Genomic DNA, 20,302 nt, shown 5'->3' on the forward strand with positions numbered 1-20,302 from the left:
GCTGATGCATTGAAAGGCTGGTGGGAAAATTAGGACAGGACTGAATGCCTGGCTCGGTAATTACGGATTTCTTCCCAAACACAGATTATTCTGCAACTAACACCTTTGAAATGTTCATTTATTTTTTCCCTTTTTATTTTTTTTATATTTTGTTATTATTTTTTTTATTTTTTTATGTTCGTTGTATCATTTTATTTGTTTTATAAACAGAAAAATATTTACATTTTTTTTTATTTGTTTATAAACAGAAAAAAATATTTTCATTTTTTTTATTTGTTTTATAAACAGAAAAAAATATTTAAAAAGTTTTTTTTTTGTTTTGTTTTCTTTTTATTCAAGCCCCCCCCCCCCATCCCCTTTAAAACACAGTCACAGTTACATTTATAATACAGTCCCTGATCCTTTCGGTAAATTCCCAAAGGAGATGCAGCCGGTTTGGTAATTAATTTTAACAATTTATGCCTCTGTTCAGTAGCAGATCTTTTACAAAGATAAACTGTGTATTACAAAATGGTGCAAAATAAAACGTCGCCCCAGAAAAACATCTGTCTTGTCATCCGGCCTGGGTACGAAAAAAAAAAAAAAGTCTTATTCGTAATAGGAAAGAAGAAGAATCTGAGCTGTAAATAGGTTATACAGGAGAACATTTTAGATTTCCTTCAAGGAGAACATTTTTTTTTTTTTTTTAACACCATGACAACAGAATACGGAAGAATATCAAGGTACTGGTAGAGAATTTTTAGTATAAAAAAAAATAATAAATGCAGCAACATAAGGGAATATAAAAATCACACGTTCTTTGTGCACCGTACTGGCCTATAAAAAATATCACTTCTACGGTTTTTAATTGATTCTACATTCACATTTTTCTTTAAATCACATATTTGATGACGTTTCTTCAGTATGGCGAATGAGGTTCAAGAATTGTGCGCAAATTCAAAAATTATATTTATTCATGTCTTTAACTTTTCTTGTGCACAATTTGCGCAAAAGTTTCATACGTAAATAAAACTACTCCAAAGGGAAGGACTGGAGAACATTTGCGCAAAAATTGAGACTTTTTGAAAAGTCAAAAATTGATGAAAACAGTCCAAAACATCTGGAAACCTCCAGAATGGGAGGAATAGAACCAAGCAATAGTAAGTGTAAAAAAGACTTGGGTATACTAATAGATCACAGACTGCACATGAGTCAACAGGGTGATGCAGCAGCAAAAAAGGCAAACACAGTTCTGGGATGTATTAAGGGAAGCATAGAGTCTAGACCATGTGAAGTAATTATTCCCCTCTACTCATCCTTGGTCAGACCTCATCTGGAATACTGTGTGCAGTTTTTGGCACCACATTTTAAAAAAGACATTGAAAAACTAGAGCAAGTTCAGAGAAGAGCGACCAGGATGGTGAGCGAATGCAAACTATGTCCTACAAGGAACGGTTAAAGGATCTGGGAAGAAGGCTAAGAGGAGACTTAATAGCTGTCTACAAATATCTGAAGGGCTGTCACACTGTAGAGGGATCAGCTTTATTCTCATTTGCACATGGAAACACGAGGAGTAATGGGATGAAACTGAAAGGGAGAAGTTACAGATTAGATATGTGGCTTTCAATACCATTTTTATGCTGATGACACACAACTATACACTTTATCCCCTGACCTTACCCCCACTGTACTACAGAACACCAGTGACTGTCTGTCCGCAGTTTCCAACATCATGTCCGCTCTCTATCTGAAACTCAACCTTTCCAAAACTGAACCTCTTCTGCTTCCACCGACTACTCACCTCCCTAAATCTGACATCTCTCTCTCCCCATGTGTGGCACCACAATAATGCCGAGCCAGAAGGCGCGATGTCTGGGCGTTGTGTTTGACACCAATCTTTCCTTCACCTTCCATATACAATCTCTTGCCCGCTCTTGTCGCTTGCACCTGAAGAACATCTCTAGAATCTGCCCCTTTCTCATCTTGGTAACAACAAAAACCACCATTTCCGCCTCGAAAACGCATTAAAAATGCTTGTTAAGTTGTCTGCCATGTTCCCCAATGATAATCCGCATGTGCTGTGCACATGCTGCGGAAATTTCCACTGCGGATTATCATTGCGGAAAAATCCGCAGCACTACCATTAATTTTGCGGAATCACAGCGTTTTAGCCGCCATTGACTTGCATTGGACCACATAATATCCGCATGACTACATGTGCACATGCGGATATTATGCGATTCAATGTGCGGATGGTGCCCGGGTCTGTAGAAGAGGAGACTCTCCTCCAGACCCGGGTACCATAGTACCTGTAGTTAAAAAGAATTAAAATAAAAAATAAACATATACTCACCTTCTGATGGCCCCCTGTCTGCTCCCGGCGGTGCTTCTGGCTCTTTGGCGGCTCGCGCTGGTGTAAAAGGACCTTCCATGACGTCATTTAGTCATGTGACAGGTCATGCGACCGCTGACGTCGGCGATCACGTGACCTGCCACATGACTAAATGACGTCATGGAAGGTCCTTTTACACCACCGCGATCCGCCGAAGACACCGGACGCACCGGAGAAGGAGACCAGAGGCCATCAGAAGGTGAGTATAATGTTTTTTTTATATTTTTCACCATTTTTATTCTTTTTTACTATTGATGCTGCATTTGCAGCATCGTAACTTGGTCACACAACATAAATCCACGCCGGTTGCCTGGATTTATATAGTGTGACCAAGTTGTCAAGCACTTTTCCAAATGATACTAAAATCGCTTGGAAAAGCGCTTGACAAAACGCATGCGAAATCGCATGTTAAAAACGCTTCTCATCCGCATGTATAATCTGCATGTGTTTTTTTTCTGCCAGGGAGATGCAGAAACGCTCCGCAGTATTTCTGCATCATGGGCACTGAGCCTCAATGTTGCCCTCATCCACTCCCACCTTGACTACTGTAACTCTCTATTAATTGGCCCACCCTCACTCGACTTTCCCCTTTCCAGTCCATCCTTAATGCTGCAGCCAGGGTCATCTATCTGGTTAATCGTTACTCGGACGCTTCCACTCTGTGCCAGTCATTGCACTGGCTGCCCATACATTATAGGATCCAATTTAAGTAGCTTATTCTCATCCACAAATTTCTCCACAGTGCGGCACCCCCTACATCTCCTCCCTCATCTCTGTTTATCGGCCTACCTGCTGTCTACGCTTCGCAAGCGACTCTCGACTAACATTTGCACTAATCCGTACCTCCCACTCCCGGCTCCAAGACTTCTCCTGAGCTGCACCTATTCTTTGGAATGCTCTACCCCAAGAAATTAGGACGAACGCCAACTTACACACTTTTAGGCGCTTCCTAAAAACACATCTGTTTGGGGCGGCCTATCATGTTCCCTTTATATGTAGTCCATTCACTAGCACTCTTAACATAATTCTCCATCAAACTCCACCGCACCCAAAAGCACTACAAATACTGGCTGGTGATGAGCTCATGCAGCCTTTATCTATCCCCCATTCCCTCAAGATGTACTTTGTGTCACCCCCACCTCATTGTGGATTGTAAGCTCTTACGAGCAGGGTCGTCATTATTTTTGCTTTAATTATTGTATTAACTGTTACTTATGACTGTTGTATATGAACCTCTGAATTGAAAAGCGCTGCGGATTATGTTGGCGCTATATAAATAAAGATTATTATTATTATATTATTATTAGACAGTAAGCGTGATCAATGAGAGGAACAGGCGGCCACGAGAGGTGGTGAGTTCTCCTTCAATGGACGTCTTCAAACAGAGGCTGGACAGACATCTGTCTGAGATGATTTAGTAAATCCTGCATTGAGCAGGGGGCTGGGCACGAGGACCCCGGAGGTTGCTTCCAACTATAATATAATATTTTAGGATTCTATGAAATCCTGCCCCCAATGATGAATTATGTTGGAAGAATGCGCACACTGACCGTAGTGGCCGCGTCTGTAGTCCATGGCCACTAGACCAGAGATTTGAACTTTTTTCTTCCCGACAGTATCTCTGTCGCTCTACTCGTTAGTAGGCCCCGTTCAACGCCATACGAGCGTCACTGCACAATGATTATTTCGTGATGTGCCTATTAATGAGAAGAGGCATCAGAGATGACGGCAAGTAGGAGGAGGTTCACAGGACTCGGATTCTGGCAGCCATTACTGACATGGCCACTGGACCAGGGCCCTGCAAATCCTTTTGATCAACTCCACCTTGGTGGACGCCAATGGGTTTCCCTTTTTTCCCATTGTTTTTCACTGTACAGAATAAAGCATCATGTAATCTGGTCATGGGAAACAAGAAAAACCGATGGAGAGAAACTAACGGAAGTGTCAACTGTGCCTACAAACTGTTTGTTTTTAACGGATGGTACGTACACAAAATGACTTTTTCTTGCTGGTCAGCTCCGAAACCCAAGTGAAAAAGAGGTGAAAATGGTCAAAAGAATGAACGTATACATTTATCTGTTAAAGTGACTCGCTGTGCGACTTTTTTAACCACTTCAGTTTTCTGGAAAATAGCTAAAAAAAAACACCGAAGGTCAAAAACGTTCAATAAAAATGCTCAGAAAGCAACCAAAAAAAGTTAATGATGCTTCAGAAAAAAAAAATGTTGGTGTTTCCTGAAGCGTCTTCTTCCTCTAGAAAAACTCAGCCTAAGGCCACGGCCCCACTATCAGTACTTGGTCAGTATCCAGTCAGTATTGTTTCTCAGGAACGGGAGCCAAAACCAGGTGAGGAACAATCAGAGAAAAGGTATAATAGAAACAAGTCACCAATTCTGCAGTTATCACCCACTCCTGGTTTTGGCTCCCAATCCTGAGAAAAAATACTGACTGAATACTGACCAAATACTGATAATGGGGCCGTGGCCTAAGGGTGCCCAACACTAGAGTCTAGCATTCGATTATATGCAAATGACCCTCGGGTCAAAGTCTGCTGCGAGTGTCGTTTTACTGTGATCTTATTCTCTCGCATGCGAGAATCGGATCACAGGTGTGGAGAAGATGGAGAACTTAATTTCTCCATCTTCTTCATTGTGGGAATCGGCTTATATCGGACTGCCCGCGGATGACATCCGAGTGCAGTCAGATGTTTTGCACTCACCAATAGACTTGTATGGGTGTGCGCCATCCGATATACATCCGACTCAGCTAGTCGGAAGTGCTCTATAGCAAAACAGTGGAGCGAGAGCTATCCGATAAAACATCAGCACCCGAGTTATACGCTGGCTACTCGTCAGTGTGAGCGACCCTTAATTCACCATGCATGATCCAGATGCATAATTACTTTTAGGCTACATTACCACGCTGAGTTTTTGGTGAGTTTTTGATGTTGTAGATTTTCTGCAGCCATTATGTAAAATAGGTTACTTGCATTTTTTCGAAAATACGCAGAGTGAAAAATTCACACTATGTTTATATGGGATGATAGTCAAAAAATGTACTCATAACTGTGCCTCATTTCCCCCACACCCCTGAGACACACACTTCATGCCAATACTTTCCAAGAGATTTCCCAACTTTTCCAATGCATGTCGGAGAAGTCTCCTGCCTCCTCGGCAGTCTGGAATTACTCAACGTATGATCGTTATGTTATAACAAAAAGAAATAACAACTACCCCTCGAAACTCCGCTGCTTTAGTGGTCCATGCCAGGATGACATCATGCTCATCAGCCACTTGACCGCTGCAATCAATCCCACACTTTGCATGTACAGATTGTGGCCAATCATTGGCTGCAGTAGTCAGGTGACTGATAGAAGGGACTAACTGAGTGGCGGTGGTGGAGCCGCAGGGGATATATTTATTTATTTATTTTATTCTTATATTTTTATAAACGTTTTCCATATTAGGACCCTTTTTCAAACTTTTCATTTTGTGCAGCTCACTGAACTTTAGCAGAGGGAAATGAAGGATACACCTGTATGTCCATGCATGGGATTTAGTTAAAAAACAAACAAAAATAATGTGGCTCAAAATAATAAAAAAAAAAAATCTACAGACCACATTATTGTATTTCCCATTTTCAATGGATAGAAAAATTAATCAATTTAACGCTTCCCTTTACAGTCATTGTCATTTTTGAATTGTCCGCTGTGAATTCAAATGTCATCCCAGGCTATCAGCCACTTCAACTCAAACACGCTTTTATGTTAAGACACTTCATCGAATGTTGGAAGAGCATAAAGACTGTCTAGTGGGACTTGGCTGCTGTCCTGGTATTAATAATGTAGCACAGTGCGCATACGACATGTTAGAAAGCACCTTTCTAAAATAAAAACAAAAAAATCCAGACAAAACAAACATCAAAAACAAACAAGGGCTTCTACATTAATAAACACCCACCACAAAAAAAGGGTCTGTAAATCACAGTTATAACTGGAAACATCATAGAAATAAGCGCTGCTCAAACTAAGCTCAGCAAAAAAATAAAATTAAACTCTCCATTTACTTAAAGAGGAGCTGTCACTTGCCCCAAAAATTTAGTTAAATATATTATAGAAATCCCAAAGTTCCCCTGACTCTGACGCACTTTTCCATTTTGCGCTGCGTCGCTCCATTACAGAGATATTCACATTTGTTGTTTTTGGAGCACAGTATGTGAAATCTCTGCTTGTAGAGCAACTGGGCTTTTCTTCAGAGTCTTCTGTGGGGGCGTGTGCTTTCACCCCTCCCTTCCAATGCTGCCAATCTCAGTTCAGCAGCTAAACTAGCAGTTTATAAGTCTCAGACGCAGCTGAGCTGTGATTGGCAGCATCTGGGAGGGAGGATTGAAAGGACACGCCCCCGGAGAAGACTCTGATGAAACGCTCAGTTGCTCTACAAGCAGAGATTTCACATAGTGCGCTCCAAAAGTAACAAATGTGAATATCTCTGCAATGGATCGACGTAGTGCAAAACAGAAAAAAAGCAGAAGAATCAGGGGAGCTCAATGTATATAGCTCAATTTTTTGAGCAAGTGACAGATACTCTTTAAAGGGGTTTGTACACTTTTATAACCGATTTATTACTATTGTTTTGTGTCTACAGCTCTTGTCCAGAGCAATATGGTCACAGGTGGATCAGAACCTGCAAACTTTTCAACTGTTTGATGTCTATATGGCTGCATACTACAAAGCCACTTTATTCTTTATGTTCAGTGCATTGGAGCAATAATGGATGCATAAGTGAATAAAGCCATTAAAATTTAAAGGGATATTCTCACACTATAAAATCATGGCATATTACTGGGATATTCCGTCATTTTATGATCAGTGAAGTTCCTACCTCCTGGGAAAATGTTTTATTTTTGGCATAAATTAGGTGGCAAATTCTTTGTGGGCAGTCCAACCTTACACATTACCTCCCCCTTGTGCTGAATAATGGTGCGTGAAGACAATGTCCTGTCTGGATGTAAAATTATGCACCTGCACCATTCGGTACAGGAACGAAGCATAATACTCTCCCAGCTGTAGGCATCAAACTAGTGCTGCAACCAACATATGACTTATAGGAGGCAAACAGTTGCACCGCCAAAAACATTGTTCCTCCCTTCTGGAGGAGAACTAATTTGCATATCTTAAATCCCTGTATTAAGCTCCACCACCTGAAGCCGTTCACGAGGTAGAACACAGTGTATTGGTTTTGCCTTCTAACACAGAAAATGTCTACATTTGTAGAAATTAACAATTTGCTTCATTTTTGACCCGACAGTAATTGAAATCAATTTTATGCAAATAAGATACTTAATATTTCAGCCACATTCATGTATTTAAATTTCACCTCTTTGGTAGAAATTGCCAAAAGCAAATATTTAAATTAATTTTTAGCAGTATTATTTTGCCCTGAGGAGGTGAAATTTGTCTCGTCTATCAGCTAGGAATCACAAAAAAAAAAGATGTTCATCCTCATTGTACAAATGAGGCACATTCACGGTTTATATTAGAAATGCTTTTGAAGAATAATCGTCAGTTTCATTTTTAGTTCATAAGTCAATAGTAAACATGAAAATAAGCAACTTTGTAATATATCTTATCAGAGAAATCTGCTTCCTTCTGCTCCTGGACTGATCTTTCACTCTCATTTCATGGGTAAAATCTGTATTTAGTGAAGACAGATTTTCCTATTACCGAGATAGGAGATGACAGTTGGTGCTTTTAAAATTGTATGGGAGAGGGAGGAGCTATAGACATTTTGTTGCACATTCTCTCCCCATAGAACTTTATGAGCACCAACTGTCATCTCCTATCTCAGTAATGGGAAAACCTGTGTTTACTGAAAACCCATTTTACCCGTGAATTGAAAATTTTGAAAACAAATGATAATGTTCAAAAAGAGAAATAAGTGGATTTCTGTAATAATATATGTTTATTGTTTCAAGGTATACTATTGAAATATGATTTTTCCTTATTTTCCATATGTCTGTCTATATTTGAAAAAAATCTGAATTTTCACAGTACCCACTAAGACTAATATTAGGCTCATATTTTCAGTTCTGCACATGAGACTTTTCAGCAGTCTCATTATCATCACAGACATGATTACAATGAAAGGTAACAGTTCTATATAGAGATAACGCAGGATTCACCATACACAATAGGTGATATCACAGCTCACCTCCTCCTCCTGTACAATAACTGATAACACTTCTATATACAGATCCACCATTCACGATAAGTGATGTCACAGCTCACCTCCTCCTCCTCCTGTGCAATGACTGATAACACCTCTATAAACAGTAGATAGCATAAAATCCACCATTCACAATAGATGATGTCACAGCTCACCTCCTCCTCCTCCCTAAACAATGACCTTTGTGCAGGTCAAAGTATGCCCAGAAAACTCTCCTATAGAAGTAATTGATTCAGAAACAGTTTATTGTTGCCTATACCCCATGTGGCTGCTGAAATATGAGTATTAGGCTAAGTGGTCAGGGAGGAAATTGCAATATTTTCTATTTTTTTTTTATAAAAATAGTAATATGGATTTTTTATATAGTTTGTAAGTACATTGATGAAATTTCTTTAAAACTCAATGGAAGTAATACAAAACAGCAGAATAAGCAATTGGATATCCCTTTAATTAAAGAACACTTTTTATACAGCTGCTGCAAGTTATGTGGCTCTGTTGCCCAACCTGAATATTATAGTACATCTCCCACCCATGCGCCGTCTTCTCACATGCAGTAATATAACCATAAGCAAAAAAAACTGCATTTACAATTCATAGACAAGGAGCCATATACATATTTCATCTGTTTCCAGAACATTGTACTGTGCACCCACCTAAATCCCACCACATAACACCATTGTACTGTGCACCCACCTAAATCCCGCCACATGACACGAGATCATCAGTGTTTGCTGTTTGAGAGGCTTTTACTGAAACTATTGTTTTTTCCAAACATCCGCATGCTGTCTCCAGCTTCTGGCTGTAACTTCACATTCGGTACAGTAAAAATGGAAGACACTGCAAGAAAAAAGAAACAAAACACATTAAAGCTGCTCAAAAAATAGGATAATGAAAAATGGACCCAAGATGGGTACAGGCATTCCCCAAATATCGAACATTATAAAAGGTCACTCACTGATTTTGAGTATGTAGTACCGACTTCTCCCTGCGGAGGCACTGCAGGTGAATTGAACAGGTTTTTCCAGGTTCTCTTGCAGATTGAAAATAATTGGCAATAATTGAAGAAAACCCTATAAGTTATAAAATAAATCTCCCTTTATCAATTTGGGGGAAAGCTGAATAAAAACCTATAAGTTTAACATTACGGCACCGATAGAAAGGTTAGTACTAATGATGATCGAGTGTGTTCTATTAACCCTTTCGGCGAGCAAGCTCGGGTGCTTGCATTTCTTTTAATGTCGCCGCGCCTGCAAGTGTCACGGCTGTTTGACAGCTGTGACACATGCAGAGATTTCCTGTCACAGGCAGACTGTCAGTCATTACATGTCTCACAATGGTAACACCTTTAATTTAATACAAGCTCTGGGGCAGATTCTCTGGGAGCACGAAGAGTTGTAAGAAGCTTGTTGATGGTTACAGGATCCATAATGCTGTGCTGTTGCTTTGCTGCGTGTGGTACTGGGGCCGCTTGACCGTATCTCAGGAATCATGAAATCAGAGAATTATCAAGAAATTTCAGAGGGAAATGTCATACCGAGTATAAGAAAACTTGGTTTGAGTCGAAGAACATGGGTCCTCCAGCAAGACAATGACCCAGAGCACACATCCAAAAGGAATGGTCGAAAAAGAAAAAATGGACTATTTTAAAATGGCCAGCAATGAGTCCTGACCTCAATCCCATTGAAAATCTTTGGGGTGAGCTGAAATCTGCCATTGGGAAAAAAGAACCCTGCAAACATTCAAGAGCCTGAACAAACTGCAAAGGAAGATGGGAGAAAACTCCAGCTGAGAAGAGCAAGCAGCTGATAGATGGCTACAAGAAACGTCTGGAGGCTGCCAGCAATGCCAAAGGGTGGGCAACCAAGTATTAATTAGGGGTGCCTTTATAGCTACACATGCTGTTTATTCTGTTTCGTCTTTGAAATTGCAACATGGAAGTTGAAAAACAATGTTTTATTGTTGTATTACTTTAGACCACTAATTAAAAAATCCTGAGGATATAACTTTGGTACATTTCCATTTATTTCTGAAGATATTGTACAGTCTATGAAAAAAATGAAGGGGTGCCAATAATGGTGAGCAGCAGTGTACAGTCATGGCCAAAAGTGTTGGCACCCTTGAAAAGGGTGCCAGAAAATGAAATATTTCTCCCAGAAAATGATTGCAATTACACGTTTTGTTATACACATGTTTATTTCCTTTGTGTTTATTGGAGCAACACAAAAAAAACTGGAAAAAAAGGCAAGTTTGACAGAATTTCACACCAAACCCCAAAAATGGGCCCAACAAAATTGTTGGCACCTTTTCAAAATTATTGGTAAGCAACTTTCTTTCAAGCATGTGATGATCGTTCAAACTCACCTGAGTCAAGTAACAGGTGTGGGTAATATGAAAATCACATCTGAAACCAGATGAAAAGGAGAGAAGTTGACTCAATCTTTGCATTGTGTGTCTGTGTGTGCCACACTAAGCAAGGAGAACAGAAAGAGAAGAAGAGAACTGTCTGAGGACAAAATTGTTGAAAAATATAAACAATATCAAGGTTACAAGTCTATCTCCAGAAATCTTGATGTTCATTTGTACACGGTAGGCAACATAATCAAGAAGTTTACAATCTATGGAACTGTAGCTACTCTCCCTGGACATGGACGGCAGAGAAAAATTGATGAAAGGTTGCAACGCAGGATAGTCCGGAAGGTGGATAAGCAGCCCCAATGAAGTTCCAAAGAAATTCAAGTTGTCCTGCAGGCTCAGGGTGCATCATTGTCAGCACGAATTGTTCATCGACATTTAAATTAAATAAATCGCTATGGCAAAAGACCCAGTAGGACCCCACTGCTGACACAGACATTAAAAGCTACACTGCAGTTTGCCAAAATGTACGTGAGTAAGCCAAAATCCTTCTGGGAAGGTATCTTGTGGACAGATGAGACCAAGATAGAGCTTTTTAGTAAAGCATATCATTCTACTGTTTACCGAAAATGGAATAAGGCCTGCAAAGAAAATAACACAGTACCTACAATCAAATATGGTGGAGGTTCAAAGACATTTTGGGGTTGTTTTGCTGCCACTGGTACTGAGTGCATTGACTGTATTCAAGGCATCATGAAATATGAAGATTACCAAAGGATTTTGGGTGGCAATGTAGTGCCCAGTGTCAGAAAGCTGGGTTTGCATCCACCGTCATGGGTCTTGTAGCAGGGCAATGACCCCAAACATAATTCAGGAAACACCTAGAAATAGATGAAAACAAAGCACTGGAGAGTTCTGAAGTGGCCAACAGTGAGTCCAGATCTAAATCACATTGAACAGCTGTGGAGATATCTTACAATTGCTGTTGGGAGAAGGTGTCTTCATATATGAGAGACTTGGAGCAGTTTGTAAAAGAAGAGTGGTCCAAAATTCCAGCTGAGAGTTGTAAGAATCTTGGTGATGGTTATAGGAAGCGATTGATTGCAGTTATTTATTCACAAGGGTGTAACCAAATATTAAGATGAGGTTGCCAATAATTTTGAGAGTTTTGTGTGAAATGATGTCCAATTTTCCTTTTTTTCTTTGTTTTTTTTTTTCTGTTGCTCCAATATACACAAAGGTAATAAACATGTGCAATTGCAATCATTATCTGGGAGAAATACTTTATTTTCTGGAATAATTTCAAGGGTGCCAACACTCTCCATGAAAACTGTACCATTTTTTTTATCATTTAGCATAAAATCTGTTTTCTGTATTGAACGAGTTGTTACGATTCAAGGGATACCAAATGCGTCTGTGTCATTTACTGAGTTATGACATTTATTCTTAAGAGTTTTAAAATGGGATTATTGCAATATTTTTTCATAATTACTGATTTTAAAGGAAAAAAATCTCTGACTCTTATCTCTAAAATACAGAAATGTAGAGAGGCACCTCAATGTATGAATACAATATAGGAAAGAAAATTGGTACTTAACTTATCCCATACTTAGCAGTGGAGCCTGTGGCTAAAGCTTCTGCCTGCATGGCTACAGGTCGGTCTAGAGTTTGAATCCCAGAAAGGGTAAACGGATCCCACACGGAAATGTGAACATTTGTTGTCCACCTCTGAGGACAATTTTTATTTTTTTACTTAAAGGGAACCAGACAGCTGTGGATCAGACAGCATCTATCAGACATGGTCAGTATGATTTCAGCCAGTTATGGTTGACGCTGGAACTCTGACGCGTTTCAGAGAACAACATACTTTTAAAATCTGCCAGGGACCGAGGCATACGAGTGACTAGTCAGGAAGGCGGGTCCCCAGTGGCTTCTTCCTGCCCGCTACCAATGACTGACAGGTCTCCCCCTAAAACCGTATGCATGGAGAGACCAGTCACTCAAGGGGAGCGGGCGGGAGAATCTATTAAGAACCCGCCTTTCTGACTAGTCACTCATGTGCCTTGGTCCCTGGTCACCTTTAAAGTCTTTTCTTCTTTGAAATGCCGCAGCGTTCAACTTTGATGTGGTCTATGGTCACCAGCGGAGAGGTGCTGAAAAAGGCAGAAAAAGGGTTAGAAATTCTCCCACCGGACCTTCTGAATGAGCTCACTGATGGATACTCATTTTACTTATTCCGAATCAGAAAAACCCAGTGCAACACAGAGGGAAAATTTAGCAGCGAAAGCCAACTACAAAAATGATAATTAGCCAGAAAAAAAAATTCCCCCAAAGATGGGAAACCCCCAAAATTTTGGAAAACAATTTTTTTGTATTTTTATTTTCCATTTAGAGTTCCTTAGAAAAGTTTGATAGCAAGGTTTAGTTATAATGATGGCTGCATTTCAGCTTTTCCAGGAGGCTTTAGACAACTGGTTACATTTTTAAGGTGGAAATTTGTTCCCGTGAATGTTATTTCTTAACACCAAGTGCCTCCGGTCTTGACTTTCCTTGATGTCACTGGCTCCTGGTGGGATGACTGGCTGCGTTCCTACCACTAGAAGTTCAGCCCACCAAATGACTTCCTCTTCTGTGTTGTGTCAGGCGGCACAATTTATTTTCAGACGCATTAAACTCCAAGCCGAGCATATCTTTGTTTTCAGAACATATTCAAAGCCGAGCTCTCCGTCTACGTAAACCGGACTCTCTCTCTCTTGCAACTGGATTTATGTTTCATAATGATTATCTTCCAGACGCAGAAACCATATTCCTCTAACTTAAAAATTTCACTGGAGGCATTTAACGGAAAAAAAAAAAAAAAAAAATCCTTCCTTTAAAATATAATGATTTTTCATCTTTATTCTAACCCCCCCCCTTCAAAAGGTTTCACTGCTCCGATGTTTAACGTTATGCAAAGACGTGTTTCTGCCAGTGAATATCTCCTTATGGTTATGCTTCTGTAAATTACCTGCTGTGAGCTGATAAAAGGATTAATGCTGCCAAAATTCTTAATCTGTGAAATTACAAATTAAATTCTCATATTAAAAATACCACCCTGAGGTATTTTTTGTGGTTTTAATTCCCCTCTGGTGTTCTGCATACATTGTGCTTGTTAATGACTACGACAAGTCTTCTCTGCTGGCAGGCTGCTGCGGAGCGATAGTGTGTTGGCATTTACTTTGCTGATAGAGCTTGGATTTAACCACTGGCTGATAAACTAAGTGGCAACTGGGTAATAACTCAATATTAAGTGAAAAGTGCTCCTACAGAATACAGAATTTACAGCCTATCACAATCCTGGCTGTGCTTAATCATTCATTCAGATCGGATTGAGATGTCATAAATGGAGAATGATCATAGAGGGACGGATTCAATGTTGAGGGGGGTGGGTGGGGAGGAGAATAAAAAAAAAGAAAAAAAGATGAATTCATTTTACCAGATTTTTTTTTTAATCGGTCCCAATGAAAGCTCTGATTTATAAGTCATGGTGATTTCAGGGGCAAATGACCCCACAAATATTATTAATGCAAAATACGGGAGGTTTAAGAAATGGGTTGACCGTATCTCCTGTACAAAAAGATTATACTTCTAGCCTATGATCCAAGAAACCGCCGAAGTAATCAATCTTCACGCATTGATGGATTTACCCCTTAAAGTAGCCTTTAAAGCGAAAACATTTTTACTATTTGGCACACAATGTAGAAATCATTTGTAAAATTACATGAAATATACTTAATGGGATAACCTTAAATAGAGAAAACCTTTATATGCCCCGCCCCTGAGGCTGATTACCTTAAATGGAGAGAACCTTTATATGCCCCTCCCCTAAGGCTAGTTACCTTAAATGAAGAGAACCTTTATATGCCGCTCCCCTGAGGCTGGTTACCTTAAATGGAGAGAACCTTTATATGCCCCTCCCCTGAGGCTAGTTACCTTAAATTGAGAGAACCTTTATATGCCCCTCCCCTGAGGCTAGTTACCTTAAATGGAGAGAACCTTTATATTCCTCTCACCTGAGGCTGGTTACCTTAAATGGAGAGAACCTTTATATGCCCCTCCCCTGAGGCTGGTTACCTTAAATGGAGAGAATCTTTATATGCCCCTCCCCTGAGGCTGGTTACCTTAAATGGAGAGAACCTTTATATGCCCCTCCCCTGAGGCTAGTTACCTTAAATGGAGAGAACCTTTATATGCCCCTCCCCTGAGGCTAGTTACCTTAAATTGAGAGAACCTTTATATGCCCCTCCCCTGAGGATAGTTACCTTAAATGGAGAGAACCTTTATATGCCCCTCCCCTGAGGCTAGTTACCTTAAATTGAGAGAACCTTTATATGCCCCTCCCCTGAGGCTAGTTACCTTAAATGGAGAGAAATTTTATATGCCCCTCCCCTGAGGCTAGTTACCTTAAATGGAGAGAACTTTTATATGCTCCTCCCCTGAGGCTAGTTACCTTAAATGGAGAGAACCTTTATATTCCTCTCACCTGAGGCTGGTTACCTTAAATGGAGAGAACCTTTATATGCCCCTCCCCTGAGGCTAGTTACCTTAAATGGAGAGAATCTTTATATTCCCCTCCCCTGAGGCTGGTTACCTTAAATGGAGAGAACCTTTATATGCCCCTCCCCTGAGGCTGGTTACCTTAAATGGAGAGAACCTTTATATGCCCCTCCCCTGAGGCTGGTTACCTTAAATGGAGAGAACCTTTATATTCCCCTCCCCTGAGGCTGGTTACCTTAAATGGAGAGAACCTTTATATGCCCCTCCCCTGGGGCTGGTTACCTTAAATGGAGAGAACCTTTATATGCCCCTCCCCTGAGATTGGTAACTTTAAATAGGAAGAATCTTTATAGGACCCTTCCCTGAAGTGGGTAATCTTAAATGGGGAGATTCGTATAGGCCCCTCCCCTGAGGTTGATAACCTTATATAGAAAAAATCCATCTTCGCTTCTCCCCTGAGGCTGGTTACCTTAAATTGGGAGAATTCTAACAGATCCATCCAGAGGTTAATAACATTAACTAGGAAGAATCATTATAGGCCCTTCCTTTGAGGTTGGTATCCTTAAATAGGAAGAATCTTCATAGGACCCTTCGATAACCAATCTTATCTTAAATAGGAAGAATCCATATAGGCTTCTCCCGTGAGGTTGAAAACCTTATATAGGAAAAATCCTCCTAGGCTTCTCCCCTGGGACTGGTTACCTTAAATTTGTAGAATTCTAACAGACCCATCCAGAGGTTAGTAACATTAACTAGGAAGAATCAATATAGGCCCCTTCCTTGAGGATATTTATCTTAAATGGAGAAAATCCTTATAGGTGCCTCCCCTGAGACTAGTTACCTTAAATGGGGAAAATCCTTATAGTTCCATCCCAAAAGGCTGGTTACATTAAATGGGGAAATCCTTATGGACCCCTCCCCTGAGTCTGGTTACCTCAAATCGGGAGAATCCTGGTTGGTTACCTTAAATGGGGAAAATTCTTATAAGTCCCTCCCCTGAGGCTTGTTACCTTAAATGGGGGGAATTGTTATAAACCTCTCCCCTGAGGCTTGTTACCTTAGATGGGGGGAATTGTTATAGACCTCTCTACTAAGGTTGGTAACCTTAAATAGGAAGAATCTTTATAGGACCCTCCTCTGAGATTGGTTATTTTAAATGGGAAGAATCATTATAGACGTCTACCCTCAGGATAGTTACTTTGAATGGGGAGAATCCTTATATGTGGCTCGCTTCACTGATGCTTGTTACCTTAAATGGGTAAAATCTTTATAGACCCTCCACCCCTGAGCTGGGTTACCTCAAATAGTTAGAACCCTGGTTGGTTACCTTAAATTGGGAAAATCCTTAAAAACCCATCCCCTTAGGCTGGTTACTTTAAATAGGGAATATCCTTATAGACCCCCTCCCCTGAGGCTAGCTACGACCCCTTGACTGAGGTTGGTATCCTTAAATAAAAGAATCTTTACAGGATCCTCCCGTGAGATTGGTTACCTTAAAATGTGGAGAATCATTATAGACCCCTCCCCTTGATAACATTTAAAAGGAAGAATCCTTCCATGCTCCTCATCTGAGGCTAGTTACCTTAAATGGAGAGAATTCTAGTAGACCCCTCCTGAGATTAGTAACCTTAAATAGGAATAATCATTATAGGCCCCTCCCTTGAGGTTATATTGAATAGGAAAGATTCTAATAGGCCCCTCCTCTGAGGTTCCATTATCCTCACTGTATAGCACTGAAAGAAAGCTAAGACTTAAAAGGGTCTAAATAAAAATTATTAAATTACTTAATAAGTGGTAATTCCTTCCTTAAAGTGGTTGTCTAGTTTAGAAAACCCCTTTTCATAGATAGTAGAGATTACCCTGTTCAAGTTCTTCATTTGTTATCCTGCGTGAAGAGTGGTTACAAAGAGCATCTCTCACTTTGGAGGACCAGTTCTGTTATTATACAACCTATTGATTTTAATCTGTGTAAAGGTTATTACTTACAGTCAGGATTCTGCTAGTAGTCCTGCAGGAGAACTCTTTTCGACAAGAGACCATTATAACAAATATGGAGTGTCAAAAGTGTGAAACCCTTTTAATAAATCCCATCCTCCTTGATTCTATACTGTACTATATTGCAACAAATTGCAAGAAATATTTTAAAATTTCTATACATGTCTCAAGACATTCGTTATTCCCCCACAGTTCCTGATCATAGCCCACTGCTGTTCCTCTTACATTAAACAGGAGACCATGAAAGCTTAGCTCCATCCATCAGACAAAAATAGATGGGATCAGGATGAAATTAATACCCGAACTCTCTGCCAAAGGCTGCATAATTCAAGTGGTGAGTGAAATGCATAGAATTTCACTTATAGGGAAGCCATTAGCAGAACATAACCAATTGATTTTTGTGTTACATGTATTTTTTAAAACATTTTTGCCAATGGTTTTATTTTTCATATCACAAGCTCTATACAAAAAAAAAGAGAAATCTTTAAATTTTTTTAAGTGTCCACGGAGTTTGTTTTTTTTACACTCATCCATACTTCCAGTCCTTTCTGGAAGAGTTTCCAGAAGTTTCCAGTTCCTTATCATCAATGACAGGATTACAATGACAGGTAACACCTCTATACACAGTTCAAAACACAGGATCAACATATCACATCTCACCTCCTACCCCTCATTTCACAGTGACCTTTGCACACACTCATTAAACACTTCAATACAAAAAGATATGGGCGGAGCCTGACCATTGTGGCTAAAGTACATGTGCAATTCCTGAAACAACAGGAAGTCATAGTCTAAAAAAAGCCACAGTGGCCGGTGTGAATATTGCAAGAATTCTATTTTTTATTTTTAATATAAATTTTGATATGGAAAAAAAAAACAATACTGAAAAAAAATTAAGACAAAATCCTGATTTAAGCAATAGTTACTTTTCTGAGGATTTATTCCCTTTAATTTACATTTCTTACTCCTTTCAAGGATTTGTGTCCCTTAATAGCTTGAAATCTACATTGAGAACTGAATGAGGAAAGTAACCAATCCCAATAGTAGTTGGAATACTTAAAGGGGTTATCCAAACCCTTTTAAAATCGAGGGCCTAATCTTGGGATAGAACATCAATATTAGATTGTGGAGGGGTTGACTTTTGTTCTTTACATGGTGTCTCTGGAAGCTTCACACTAGCAAATGCCGTACTGCTCATAGTTGCCCATGCATGGTATTGAGGCGTTGTCCCATTCAACAATAGATAAGAGATTTGACACAAATGATATTCCCAGGACTGTGCCCCTTTAATAATCACCGGCACCACTGGCTTTGATGTGGTGAACACTCGGAATTTGGAACCTTGATCCTACAGCTGGGGTTCAAAGCAATGGAAATGCAGCTTTACAGGATGTGGTGTCATTCGCTACAGGAGCATTGCGGCTTAAAAAGTCTCCTCACCTTGACATACTTAACAAGTCACTCTCCACAAGGAGAAACATTACCGCTTGGATACCGGTCTGATGCCTCACATCCAGTCAAACCAGATCTCATACTTTGCACTGACTGGAGGCAGTACCCCGAAACACAGTGTCTGCAAATTGAGTTTCTGGTTCTGGCTTTTATTCTAAGTCAAGTGACAAGGCTCGTTAAAGAGTCAGTATTGACTTTTAGGATTGCTACTTCCTAAGGTGGCACTAGAGTTCTAGTTCTCTTCCTTTCTGAAGAGACCATTTGCATATTTTCCAGCAGCATTGTGGCTTAAAAAGTCTCCTCACCTTGACATGCTTAACATGTCACTCTCCACAAAGAGAAACGTTACCCCTTGGATCCCTAGTTTATTGACTTGGCACTGTTATTTGGACACTTTATGGAAATATTAGGGCACTGTATGACTGCATTATTTGAGCACTATATAGGCCATCAAGAGATGTCTATGAATGGGGCACCATCCAACCTTGGGCTGACGCTAGGTATTTATGAGAAAGTATCATGAAGGAAACTCTGTTATGCATGTGTAATACCAATGTTTCTCCCTTATTTTCAAAAACACATGGTCCTCGTGTAATATGGATGGATGGGACAGATGGGGGAGAAGGAACACCAGGTTCCACCATGTCTGGTCTAAACTTAATCCATCAGTGCACAAGGAAAACATCACACCAATAGTCATACGTGATGACAGCAATTAGGACCTGCACAACCGAGACCAGACATGAGGTCATGTCATTGACAGCTGCAGACAGGAGAACAGCATTTGCAGCAAATGGGGGCATTACGAAAGAATAAGACTGCGGTAATGTTACATGGTACCCTGTGTCCGACCTTAGGCTGTAAGGATAATGTGGGGTCATCTGTCTGTAAACTGCAATTATTCGGTTATAAGGAAGGACAATAATGTAATATTCAAGAATAATTCTCCATGAGACTGGCAGAGGAGAAGCTTGTGGTGGCCATACACAACACAGCCCTACAGCCCACAGGCTTTCTCCTTACTTGCACATAAACATGTATGATTATTTTAATGCTTCCATCTGTTAGAGGAGACTTGGGTGGCCTCCATTTGATCGTTTTCCCCATTTTGGCCAAATCAGTTGGAATGGCCGAGTATATCCGATTTTAATCTACACATTATCGAAACTCTGTTTGGGCTCCTTTACTGCTCTCTATATCACAACTTGAGATCCAGTCACATTTACATTGTATCAACAATTGGTCAAAAGAGTTAAAGGGGCTGTCCGATGGGTATCCAAAGGTGGCTCAGTGGTTAGCACTGTAGCTTTGCAGCGCTGGGGTCCTGGGTTCAAATCTCACCAAGGACAACATCTGCAAAGGGTTTGTATGTT

At 40.1% G+C, this 20,302-nt stretch overlaps 1 protein-coding gene across 5 annotated transcripts in view; it reads right to left on the minus strand.

Annotated features, from left to right (window-relative positions):
• Positions 1-20,302, minus strand: part of CDK14 (cyclin dependent kinase 14) — a 628,470-nt gene that overhangs the window by 92,369 nt on the left and 515,799 nt on the right. For all 5 annotated transcript variants that reach the window (XM_073677399.1, XM_073677397.1, XM_073677401.1 and 2 more), the window contains one exon: positions 9,288-9,431. In XM_073677399.1, the coding sequence (XP_073533500.1) occupies positions 9,316-9,431 (116 nt within the window). In that variant the 3' untranslated portion in view covers positions 9,288-9,315. The remainder of the gene's footprint in view (positions 1-9,287; positions 9,432-20,302) is intronic.

The sequence above is a fragment of the Phyllobates terribilis genome, unplaced genomic scaffold (assembly GCF_046119375.1).
Source record: "Phyllobates terribilis strain yellow unplaced genomic scaffold, ASM4611937v1 Scaffold_4__5_contigs__length_816908805, whole genome shotgun sequence".
Classification (NCBI taxonomy): Eukaryota; Metazoa; Chordata; class Amphibia; order Anura; family Dendrobatidae; genus Phyllobates; species Phyllobates terribilis.